The 12713-nt window shown below is 41.9% G+C and overlaps 1 protein-coding gene across 1 annotated transcript; it reads right to left on the bottom strand.

Annotated features, from left to right (window-relative positions):
• Nucleotides 1-8903: 8903 nt before the first annotated feature.
• Nucleotides 8904-12598, bottom strand: LOC118421276 (snRNA-activating protein complex subunit 4-like). Its single transcript, XM_035828499.1, has 7 exons — nucleotides 12339-12598; nucleotides 11741-11820; nucleotides 11196-11348; nucleotides 10371-10487; nucleotides 9608-9721; nucleotides 9124-9202; nucleotides 8904-8989 (listed from the first exon to the last, which is right to left on the bottom strand). Exons 1-7 carry the CDS (start codon nucleotides 12484-12486, stop codon nucleotides 8904-8906), a joined length of 777 nt encoding a protein of 258 aa, XP_035684392.1. The 5' UTR covers nucleotides 12487-12598.
• Nucleotides 12599-12713: the final 115 nt, after the last annotated feature.

The following is a 12713-nucleotide window of genomic DNA, read 5'->3' on the forward strand; positions in this document are numbered from 1 at the left end:
GCTTCTTTTATCAGTTTTTTTTAGGGCCATATCTACGATAATCGTAGCAGTCACTTACTTCTCTTCAGCAGTTTGACTTTAAAATATTTCGGGTCAAAGCTTCAAAGACAACTAAAACCTCATAAACAACAAACTTTACTTAGCTCAACAGTATACAAAAATATTGTACGGGTTGCCATCCTTAGTTGAAGCGCTTATTTATAGCGCTAGTATCTTCGCTGCGCCGTTAGCCGCCGTGCGACTTTTGTTGACGGTCTGATATCCCTACGTCGCCGCCTCGCTGATATTCCCACGGACATGTTTCAAGAAAAATACCCAGCAAAAAACGCTGTTCTGCGTCAAATTCTATTCTATAAAACATGTGGGACTCAGTGTTACAGTCTAAATATTTTGTAGAAGCACCGCTGTAGGAAAGAAGGTCCAAGCAATGTAAAACATCACGTAGCATGAAGTTCGCTGTCAACTGGCACACAGCACATGACTGTTTGAAACTCTAAGTCTAATCAACAGCCGTGTTTGATTGATAGCCGGCGGTCCTTTGATGAAGTCGGCGAAAGGTGCGTTAGTTAGAAAAGCTGCATTTAGTTTTGATACGTAATTATAAGTTAGACAGTGGCGAGAATGATTATTTTCTCATCAATATTTCTCTTCAGAATTATTTGAACTTAATTGTACATCTAAACAATTGGCTTACCTATGCAATGTTTATATGATTAATGATCAGTGTACTGAAATCATGTGTAACGTATGGCTCCTAGTCAATAGATCAGCATTTTTCTCTATAGTGACCACTTGTCTATAGTGGCCACATTTCTATCACTGGACTGGAACTTGCGAAAACTGCTGTATTTTCTCCAGAGCAAATGTATGTGTTCCTAGTGCTGTTGTTGTTTGACATAAACTTTGAACATTTAAATTGTAAGTAACTTTAAACTGCCAGAGTTTCAGCCCAATAAAACACTCTCAGCGCCAGGGTATGAACAGACTGACCAGACAGACGAAAATAAATCCTCGAACAAGGTTCAATTGTATATCTTCCGGGTCTGGCAGGAAGTTGTTAAACTAAAATAAGAATAGGCTTGATGGCTGATTGCATACAAAGTAAAACAGTTTAACAGTTTTACAGCTTGAAGAAAACAAACGCTCCTACAGTACCTGCACCTGCTTGATAATTATTAAATCGTATGCCCTACTTGAATAAAAAAAGTTACCTATTCTTTCTGCGCAGTGATTGACTCATCCATATGAAGCTATGGGGTGGTGCCTGGAGTCGCGCGAAGATGTGATACATATAACATTCCCCAGACTGAGTGGGTGGGTGGGTGGGTGGGCGGGCGAAAAAGAAAAACTGCGCTCCATCGTGCCTACCTCTTTTCCCTTGTCCCACTCCTTCTATCCCATGTTCACGTCTTCGACGGATTCCAGGCTGTGCGGATGAGTCCGTCAAACTGCATGTGAATAGTCTATCCTGCCTTTATATGGGATTGGGTCTTCGCCTAATATAGGCATCGCCAATCACAGCGCAGGAAAGATAGTTACCTATTCTTTCTGCGCAGTGATTGACTCATCCATATGAAGCTATGGGGTGGTGCCTTCCGTCGCGCCTCTTCTTTTTAGTATCATTACCTGAGTTGCGTGGCATCCAAGCTTCTTGGTGCGTGTCTGGGTTCTAGGAGACCAACCGCTGACTCCACGCTAATAAGGAACGCGTGCGGTGTATACTCAAGGACGACAGTGGACGCATAGTCAACATACTCAACATAGTCTATTGACAACTTCTTATGGAACCGTTCCATGATGGTAAACAACCAGCACCACACAGTGCGTGACGTAACCACTAGCGGACTCTACCACTTATATGGGTGGTGGTCCAGACCTACCATAACAATCACTATACAATATTGGCGCTACTATTCTTCCTTCTTACATATGCATACCTCCTACTATTCCTAATCTCATCCTAACTTTCCTTCACTCCATCGTTCATAAATATCCATACCTCCTACTATCCCCAATCTCATCTTAACCTTCCTTGACTCTATCGTTCTCTCCCACTCTCATCCTTACTTCTCCCACTCTCATCCGCCAAGTTCTTCACACCATCATTCTCTATTCCTTTCTACCCCAACCTCCATTCATTATTCTTTTATTCGTGTCCTGCTTATCGGAGGTGGAATCAACTACCATAAAACTAATGTGCAGTCTAATACTTTTTATTTCTTGCATCGCCGACGGTCCTCTTCTAAAAACTACTAGAAGTGTCCTCTGTCAGATGTTGCAAACTCCAAATATACTTCCAACCTCATAAATAGAATAGACACGGTACGTAACAATGGTCTATTATCGCAGCAGATGTAACTTTCGTATAACGGATCTCTCCAAATTCGACGTACACAAATGGCCCAGACATATTGCAAGAATAAATACCCAATATAATCCCATTTCTCCCTATCAGAACTCGGGTATAAACAAAAAAAAAAATGTCGACATTCGGTTTCAAATATTTGTTTCAACTGCCGTTTAGCAAACCAAGCTACGTCACATACATTGGGATAATTGTATCTAAACAAAAAATCTGTATTCAAGTGTTAGAGTCCTCCTCACTACTGTTCTAGCTTTTCACTGATAACAACCTCTCTGGAAAATCCACTAACCCTTGAATTGATACATACTTGACGAAACCAGTTTTGGCCAATGCCGTTTTGCGCTGGGTAGCCAACCCTATATTACTAGGTCTAGGTTGGAAAGCATATGTGATAAATTGAAGACATTCTATTTTATGTGCAGCAAAACCTTCATATCTTCTATAAATAAGCCTTAACGCTGTGTGTGCCAATAAAGGCTGACAGTTAGAAAGTAAGCAGTGACCTTTTAATACTGGCTATATTAACCTGAAACGTTTATAGCGTCATCTTTGGACTCATTACAGCTAAACATGTCAGATCTACCTACGAAACAAAATTAGACTTTGGCCTAAATATTTCGATAAAACGACAAAATAACTGCTGCCTTTTAACTTTCGTGCCACGTCAAGTTATCAACAAATTACTACCCAAGATACACGAATCTGTATTTATCCATGACACTTTATATTAAACATGCTCCTTTTCAAATTACTTATAAACCATAAGCGCTGGAACGTACTACCAAGTAAAGAAAATGGAGACAGACGAAAACAGCAAACCGATTTAATAACTAGTTGTTTCTCAACATTACAACGAAAAAACATGTCACTTCCTGGACAAACTTCTGACGTTGATGTGTTCTAATTAAAAACAAGCAATACAGTGGTCATCCCTACAGTGAACTCTAAGACAGTATAGATGTTCTTTTTTTTTTTACGAATAAAGCGTTTAACAGACGCCCTCTAACATATTCTGTTACTTTAAGGCAAAATGGAAGTTCAGGTCACAATTCGAACGTACGAGAGAGTAAAAAATTCTGGGGCTGTTGTCTCTCTGTTTCTGAATTTTAAGTCTAGTTTTAAACTTCTTGATCCCTTTGGTTGGCCACCATCCCTGCCTGTACGCCGTCCTCCCATATGGTTTGCTGCGTGTACTTCTCAGCTGGCTGGTGGGTCTAAGTTGCTGAACTTCAGGTGGTATTTTCAGACGTCCTCGCATCACACCCACGCGCGTTGTACTGAATGCTTCCTGTAACATATTTATCATATTGCATGTCCTTCGGGATGAAGCTATCCTTTCTCTTGAAAACCTGTACCACCTAACGAATACGTCGTTGGTTACGAATGTTCTATGACAATGTTGCTCTGTGTCTTGTACTTCAAAGAAAACGTACGTGTACCAAGAATCATAGCGATACAATAGCGTGTAGAAAAACGAACGAATGATACTCGTAATTAGTTCAAACTCCTTGCAGTTATACGTATATAAGTGCCAACTTTTAATCTTGTGCTGTCCGTCCTAAAACTATCCACGACGTACTATTCTCTACATTGCACATCGTAATCTTCACAATTGTCGGCCTCGACTTCAGTGCTTCTGTAGATATTTTCTCAATCGCGTTAAAAACTGCTTGCCGTTCTCGTTATCTACACGGGGTCCATCAACAATCTGCCAATGCCACAAATCTCACCAAAGTATCGGACAGTCTCGGTATGTACCATCACGAAGTTAACCAAAACCTGTCGTAGTCAGCCAGCCAAACTGTACTATTCTCATTTCCTACATGTGGCTGCCCTGTCGCACGACCAACTATATCAGCCTAGAGTTGTCCCTCGACTTGTCATGTAACAAACCGAACGAAAACCAAATCCTGTTATCAGCCTGAAGCTGTCCAATAACTAATAGTACGGCTCCATATCACACAAAAATTGTCCTTCAGTCTTAAACTCCACCTGTGGTTGTCCCACAACTTGTCGCATAACAAACAAAATAAAAAAAACTGTCCGCCAGCCATGTTACCTACCTAGGCTTGTCTAAACAACCTGTCGTGCGACCAACCACTAACACCTGGGTAACAAATTTGTAACAACGTATCGTGCGATAACAGAAAACTGTCTAACAGTCTCTTTACTTCTCTAGTCCAAAAACTTTCCAACAGTCTTGCTGCTTACCTGGGGTTACTCAACAATCTGTCGTACAACAACACACAAAACTATCTAACAGCCTTTTTAATTCTCTGAGGTTGTCTAACAACCTGTCACACGACAACAACAAACAAAAATGTCCAACAGTTTTGCTGCTTACCTGGGGTTGCTAAACAATCTATCGTACGACAACCCACAAAAACTGTCTAACAGCCTTTTTACTTCTCTGGGGTTGTCTAACAACCTGTCGCACGACAACAACAAACAAAAAATGTCCAACAGTCTTGTTGTCTTCCTGGAGTTGCTAAACAATCTGTCGTACTACAGCACAGCGTCACAAAACTGTCGAGCAGCCTTTTTACTTCTCTGGGGTTGTCTAACCAACCTGTCGCACGACAACAACAAACAAAACTGTCCAACAGTCTTGTTACCTACCCGGAGTTGTCCAACAACCTGTCATATGACAACAGCAAACAAAAAAACTGTCGTACACTGTTGTTACTCTACCTGGCGTTGTCTCACTGCCTGTCGCACGACAACAAACCAAACTGTCCAACAGTCCTGTTACCTGCCTGGTGCTGTCCCACAGCCTGTCGCACGACAACAAACCAAACTGTCCAACAGTCTTGTTACTTGCCTGGTGCTGTCCCACAGCCTGTCGTACATCAACCAACCAAACTGTCCAACAGCCTTGTTACCTGCCTAGTGCTGTCCCACAGCCTATCGTACATCAACGAACCAAACTGTCCAACAGTCCTGTTACTTGCCTGGTGCTGTCCCACAGCTTGTCGTACATCAACGAACCAAACTGCCCAACAGTCCTGTTACTTGCCTGGTGCTGTCCCACAGCCTATCGTACATCAACGAACCAAACTGTCCAACAGTCCTGTTACTTGCCTGGTGCTGTCCCACAGCCTGTCGTACATCAACAAACAAACTGTCCGACAGTCCTGTTACTTGCCTGGTGCCGTCCCACAGCCTGTCGTACATCAACAGACAAAACTGTCCAACAGTCTTGTTACCTGCCTGGTGCTGTCCCACAGCCTGTCGTACGTCAACAAACAAAACTGTCCAACAGTCTTGTTACCTGCCTGGTGCTGTCCCACAGCCTGTCGTACATCAACAAACAAAACTGTCCAACAGTCCTGTTACTTGCCTGGTGCTGTCCCACAGCCTATCGTATACATCAACAAACCAAACTGTCCAACAGTCCTGTTACTTGCCTGGTGTTGTCCCACAGCCTGTCGTACATCAACAAATCAAACTGTCCAACAGTCTTGTTACTTGCCTGGGGTTGTCCCACAACCTGTCGTACATCAACAAACAAAACTGTCCAACAGTCCTGTTACCTGCCTGGTGTTATCCCACAACCCGTCGTCCATCCACAAACAAAGCTATCCAATAGTCTTGTTACTTACCTGGGGTTGTCCAACAACCTGTCGCATGACAACTGCAAACAAAACTGTCCAACAGTCTTGTTACTTACCTGGGGTTGTCCAACAACCTGTCGCATGACAACTACAAACAAAACTGTCCAACAGTCTTGTTACTTACCTGGGGTTGTCCAACAACCTGTCGCATGACAACAACAACAAAACTTTCCAGCAGTCTTATTATCTCTCTGGGGTTGTTTACAGCATGTCGCACGACAACAGCAAACAAAAACTGTCCAACAGTTCAATTGTCCAACAAACTATTGCATGACACCAACCAGACAAAAAACTTCAAACACTTTTTTTTTTCTACCTAGGGTTGTCCAAGAACCTGTCAAGCGAGAAACCCAACAAAAAGCAAATCGGCTCATAAAAAAAACAAAAATCAAATCACCTGAAATCTCGCTACAAACTCGAGGTTGTCTGCCGACCTGACGAGCAACAAGATAACAACCTCTAGCTGAGATATAGGACACACCTTAGGAAAACTGCCGCAGTGGTTGACAGCTGTCCGAGCGTCTTGAGGCCTGGTCCCTCAGCTTTTCGGGTTGCTGAATGCTGGCTGGTCCACCAAATGCAATGCCCAGAATCGCCGAACCGAACTTCAAAATTAAACAAAGCAAATATACAGAAAAAAACAAAGGAAAATACGTAAAATAAGGCAATACGTTCGACTCCTTCCACAACAACAACAACAAACGTGATAGGCAGACAAAAAAACTATACCAAATACTGTCTAAAGTCTTTCAAAGAACGTAACTCACCCATAGAGCTACCAGTGATAAGTTGAAGCCTCCGACTCTTTCTTGATAAAAAAGGTCGGGCTCTGCTCCGAGCGTGCGGAAACTGGAACAACGTTGTACCGCTTCACAAAGGCTCCTATGGCGAAAAGACGGGGTAAACGGCAGCCCTAGCGGTGGCTCAGCTGTATCAACATACCTAACTCAAATGAGACAACACAAAATTAATTATACCAAGCCTATTTTACCAAATAGAATCACTCACACCTGCGCACGCGAAACATGTGCGATGCGCAAACATATGCAAATTACGAGTCGCTAAACGAAATGAACGACAGAATAGTTGCTGACCAACAAAACACACCATAATCATACAAAAGGGGAAAACAGGAAAATAAAATCATGAAGGAACAAGAAAGAAAACAGCCCAGGGATCCACTAGAAAAATAGCCAACGTAGGAAGACAAATCAAAATGGAATATTCCACAAGACGCCAAAAATGGCGGCGAGCTCAAAACCTTGCGTACCTGCTTGGCTTGTAAATCCTACGCCCGTAGGAAACTACTCTATCTTCTCTGTTGTCGGCAAGTTTCCCTACCCGTTCCCAGAAGGTCGTAGATATCGCAGACTTGCCCTGATGAGTCTCACTGTCAAAAACAGTGTTACTGGCGCTCTGCTATGGAACGTCCGGCTCATTCACAAGGCTGCTGCGTCAGTCATGCTGGGGTCGGCCGTGCCGGCGGTGTGACTTGCCTTCTCCGTCGACGTTCTGCCAGACAGTACTGCATATACCTGTGATGTCTAACAAACGCCCAAAATAAGCGTCTATTCTCGCAGTGAGGCATGCTTTCTTCCATAACCCATACACAATGCCCGGCACGCCAGTGTCTGCGAGAAGAACGGACCTCAGCATGACAAAGAGCGATACACGTGCAAAACGCAGACAACTCACATTCGTCCCTACGCAGCAACAAGTTCTCGCAGTTTCACAAAGCAAAATAAAATACGAAATCTTCATGACACTAAAAGGGCAATCTTCGAATTCTATACTCCCTGTAAACGCAAACGAGGTAAATACTCGGTCTCTCTTCTACACCCCGAAAACCTGCTGGCGGTCTTTCTGTGGATCTTCTGTGTTTCCGTAGCCATGGCGTCGACAAACCAGCTGTGGGGAGGAGTCCGTCAAACTGCATGTGAATAGTCTATCCTGCCTTTATATGGGATTGGGTCTTCGCCTAATATAGGCATCGCCAATCACAGCGCAGGAAAGATAGTTCACTGCAATAATAAATGTACCCACATCACAAGGAGCTTATACTTTTTTAAACTTACACCTAGTTATCGTACTGAAAATTGTTAATGACATTACATGAAGTCATTCAACAATTTTCAGTCATGATGAAAATTTTCTGAATGGAAGGTGTGATTATTGTCATTTTGTGAAAAATAGAAGCAAGCTCTGTCTTTACCTGGAATCAATTCACAATACCAGTCCACTTTGGGGGATAATGTACTGTTAAGAGGATGTTCCATTTTTGCGCAGGGGTGATTTGGAACAGTCCAATGTTGCGTGGGAAGGGGTATGGCTGAAATATGCTGTATTTGCTCTTAAGCAAATGTTGGCCTTTCTAGTTTAACTCTGTATCTGTATCTATATAGCGGGTATAACCGCCGTTCGGCATAACACACCAGCTTCTGTTTGCATATTTTGTGGTGAACTCTTCACTGCAAACACAAAACAAAAATTTTCGTTCTATCTTCTGCCCACGTACATAATTGTACAGTATTATGATGTATTGGAGGTGACTGTTTTGTTCCCCTGTAGCACCCTTGCAAAGTTGCAAGTAGGTGGTTTCCGACTAGCTATCCATAAAGGTGCTGGTGTTTTCATTCCTATAGTGGTAATTGTGGCTTTTGCACTATTGCAAACTCAAAAACACCATGAACACTCCATTTTCTGCTTATGGCAAGATTAACTCAATGAAACTAAAATTCATTCGCTGTTAAACACTACAGATCTCGGAGCCATTAGCAGAACTCTTCATGGTAGTTTCTCAAAATTGTTTATGTTACAAGTCCTGCCATGTGAAATACCATATGATATTCCTACATTTCTGGTTGGCTGTGTAGTCTTGCCCGTGGATAAATTAGATCATGTCACCTACTGACACCTTGATTTTCTTACTTGTTCATGAGTGACCGTGTTTTCTTCTGCATCCCATCACTTCTGACTGCTGCGTAGAGGGTCTTGTGGTCTTTTGCTGACCCTAGACAAGGTCATGAGTATAAAAGAAGTAGTCAATCACAAGAATCTGTAGTATCAAATTCTAACAGACCAACATAACAATTCTTATTGACCTTTGACAACCTGGAATGTACAGACTGAATGAGAATCTCTTACATTTTTTGGAGAGACACACAAACGGGTTGACTGTTTTTTCTTCTCTCTTGTGGCGTGCGTCCTCATTGGGAGGGGGGCCCTGTGTAGAAAAAAGAAAGAATTTGAATAAAAAACTAACATTTGTAAGCAAATATATAACGTTAATGTTTACCTTAACACACCATAGTCTAACACTGACAACTGTTATGTTTATTCTTATTCCAACACATTTCTTGATTTAGTGACCCGAGCCCCTTAGATTTGTGCTAAGACATTTGCTACATTATGTAACTGAACACCACAGGGTGTTTGCTACTTTACAGTTTACTGGTAACCATGGTGACAACTGTCTGGTACAGGTTGTTGACCTTATTTGTTTGGAGAAGAAACAGAGCATAATATAGATACCTTCCGTGAAGGTAAACATAAAACATCGTGTGGATCAAGATGATTTTTCAAACCTTAAAATTACCCATTTTTTGAGAATGGGAGAAGGGAGACGTACGTTTCCATAGCTGTCTTTGAAGTAAGGTTTGAAGAAGTTCCACAGCCCGTGGCCCCGTTTGACCCTGCCGTCTGATCCTCGGTCACTCTCTGTCAGCTCCGACTTCAGCGCAGTCTGGGAGAGCCAAGTACATGTATTGGAAAAGTTACTGGTACATGTAATCATTTATTTATCGTACAGTTATTTTCTTTCAGGAGCAAAAGATATTGTCTAATTGATAATTCTTATTCTTATTCGTTTAGCAAGAAAGTAGTCTGTGTGCAACACAAACTCTGCTGTCAAGGGCTGTAACTGGCCCCTCCCTTAGGAGGCCAGCTGGATGTTGGGCAGGCTGCTATAAGCGAGATTTAATCAGGTTAGCAAGAAAGAGACTGATTGTCTTTAAATATATCCTTGTACTTTAAATGTTCACATGTCTTGAAAATGTTACCCAAGGTCTTAAAGCGTTAGAGCTAAAGAGATTTGCCCTACCCTCAGCAAATTTACCTCACATTTGGAGGGTTAATGAATGTATTGACCACACATTGGGAAGATGTTTCTCCTTAGGAAACATCATCATCATCATCATAATAATCTTCGGTACTGCTTAGCCCACAAAGTGGCTTATTAGCAGCTGCCCAATGAAAATAGTACTACTAGTGCATTATGCAGTGTGAAAAAGGGTGGGAACTGGGAAGGATGTGGACATGTGCAAAGACAGGACAAGTGTAATTTTGTGATGTTACAACAGACATATTTACATAATTATATACAATGGATGTACCTGTCTTTCCCTGTTCTGCGCCAGCATGAGCTGTACCCTGTTCAGCATGTCATGGATGTACTCCTGGTAGTTCTGGTTCAGCTCCAGAACCTCCTCTGGCTCCAGATCCTGGATCAGCTGCAATGGCAGGAACAACAAATATAAACAAGGCCAAAGGCAGTTAAACTCAAATGTTTGAGACAAAGGGGTGTGATTTTTCAACACCTTAGAGCAAGCCTATTCTTCAAGTGTATCCCAATACATGTCTTTAACAATGAACAATAAGTGTATCCCAATACACTTCTTTAACAATTAACAATAAGTGTATCCCAATACACTTCTTTAACAATTAACAGAGGTTTGAAGTCTAATAAATGGGACCACTTACTCTCCAAGCAGAGGTTGGTGGGAAAAATTGTGACCTTTTCCTTTCCGTTTCATCAATTTTTTTCGACCAGCCTTCCCACCAACCTCTGCTGGGGAACCTCTCTTTTAGATAGGCATTTTATCCCTATCTAAAAGTACAAATGATTTTGTTTGTTTTTGTCTTTTGTTTGCATTGCATACAGCTGATTGCATACCCTACACACTGCTTCATGGCAAAACACCAGGTTTGCAATACAATCTGCATATCCAGACAGATTTTGATAAGTGTGGTGGATTCTTTATCATATTCAAGGTGTAGCTTTCTAAAAACACAGGATGACCGAGTTAACGCCCTATCCAAGGGAAGTCCCTTAGCCAAAGTTACTAGTAGGTACTCTTTTGCACTTGACTTGAGTGAGGAAATTGATGTAAAATGTAACCCAAACTCTGTCCTGTTTTGGCGACCAACTGCTTACTTACCCCTTGTACTTCCTCCTCTGTTTGATCCTCCTCTTCCTGCTGGTACCCCACATCCGGTGCTGAAGACGGCCCTGCGACGACCAGGCCTGATGACGGTCTGCTGCGCACACCTTCCACTGTGTGAGGGGTGAGGATGAGAGTGTCTCTGGACAACTGGGGGAGGATGGAAGAGTGGTGTTTGTTACTATGGTAACTCTTATCATGGTATGAACATTTTACACAGCTGTGTAGCTTAATCGTGACACAATGTTAAGCTCATTGAATGTTTGGCAACCTAAATACTAGTATATAACGTTACAGATGCAGATGAACTTTCATACTAGTACTTGCAGTTTTCTACAATTTATAAACATGTTATTAGACCACATTTTATTACTTTCTTTGATGGAAATGACATCATATATATATATATATATATATATATTCATAATGGATACTAAAGCTGTAATTTGAGCAGGCAATTTCACCAAAATGAAAAAGATTTATGCTATGCAGTACAAATTTGAACCAGTAGGAGGCACTCCTGACTGGAGATATGTCAGTACCTGAGAAGATGCTCTGGACCCTGCATTGCTGATCCTTGGTGACACTGATGACCTGAAGGGCTCTACTGGAGATGCTATAGCTGTTGAAAAACAGAAGAACAATGTCATTTCATGGCAAAACCATCCTCTTCATAGTTAGCTGTTGATACCTGATGATTCCAGTGGGCAAGCATAGGTAGACCTAGGCTAGAGTGGGACTCTTGGACCAAGGAGGATAAAATCTTGACTTTTTTACCTCCTTGCTTGGACTGAGTAAACTTGTGCAAGCAAATGCAATATTTCTGAAAGTTTTATGATACAGCTTGAAATTGCTCAAATCTTTTGATGGGTGATCCTGGGTCTGGTCTGTGACAGAATCAATATACAATGATCTAATGTTACAATGTATCAAAGTATATGAATCAATGATATTTGCAACATGAAAAGTCACATATCTTTCAAGTTCATAAGTGCAAGGAGGTTATAAATGTATACTTCGTTATATATATAGTTAGCAAAAACACCCAGAGTAGTAGTACTTTGTCAACATCCAAAATGGACATCTCAAACGTTTGTACGACGTCGTATTTATACTGATGGCTTCCCGCCCATCACCTACCTAGCTTTTCCTCGTGGTCGGACTCTTCCTCCGAACTGTACTCTCCCTCCGAGCTGTCAATAACTAATCTCCCACTCAGGACCTGTTTAATCTGCTCAGTCTCCCTTTCAATCTTTTCTCGCTCCAGATCAATGCTCTGTTCGGCCATTTTGGGGTGAAAACAGACAGAACGTCCAAAATTGGCCAAAAATTGAACTCCTTCTGATATCCAAGATGGCTGAACTCCGGGGAATGGTACTTTTTGATTGGCCAATACTTATATCCATCCGCTCGGATGAAATAACGAAGACTCTTGGTTTGAAATGGGAATATCATGGCGCAAAAGTTATATATTATGGATAAACTTATATATATAATTTGCATGATGTGTAAGAT

Source organism: Branchiostoma floridae, chromosome 8 (genome assembly GCF_000003815.2).
Source record: "Branchiostoma floridae strain S238N-H82 chromosome 8, Bfl_VNyyK, whole genome shotgun sequence".
In the NCBI taxonomy this organism is placed as follows: domain Eukaryota; kingdom Metazoa; phylum Chordata; class Leptocardii; order Amphioxiformes; family Branchiostomatidae; genus Branchiostoma; species Branchiostoma floridae.

Coding starts and splice junctions, on each gene's coding strand:
- LOC118421276 (XM_035828499.1), bottom strand. CDS start 12,486: ATGGCCGAACAGAGCATTGATCTGGAGCGAGAAAAGATTGAAAGGGAG. Junction 9,203..9,607: donor TCAAAGACAGCTATGGAAAC/GTACGTCTCCCT, acceptor TTTTCTACACAG/GGCCCCCCTCCCAATGAGGA. Junction 8,990..9,123: donor TGTGTGTCTCTCCAAAAAAT/GTAAGAGATTCT, acceptor GACCTTGTCTAG/GGTCAGCAAAAGACCACAAG.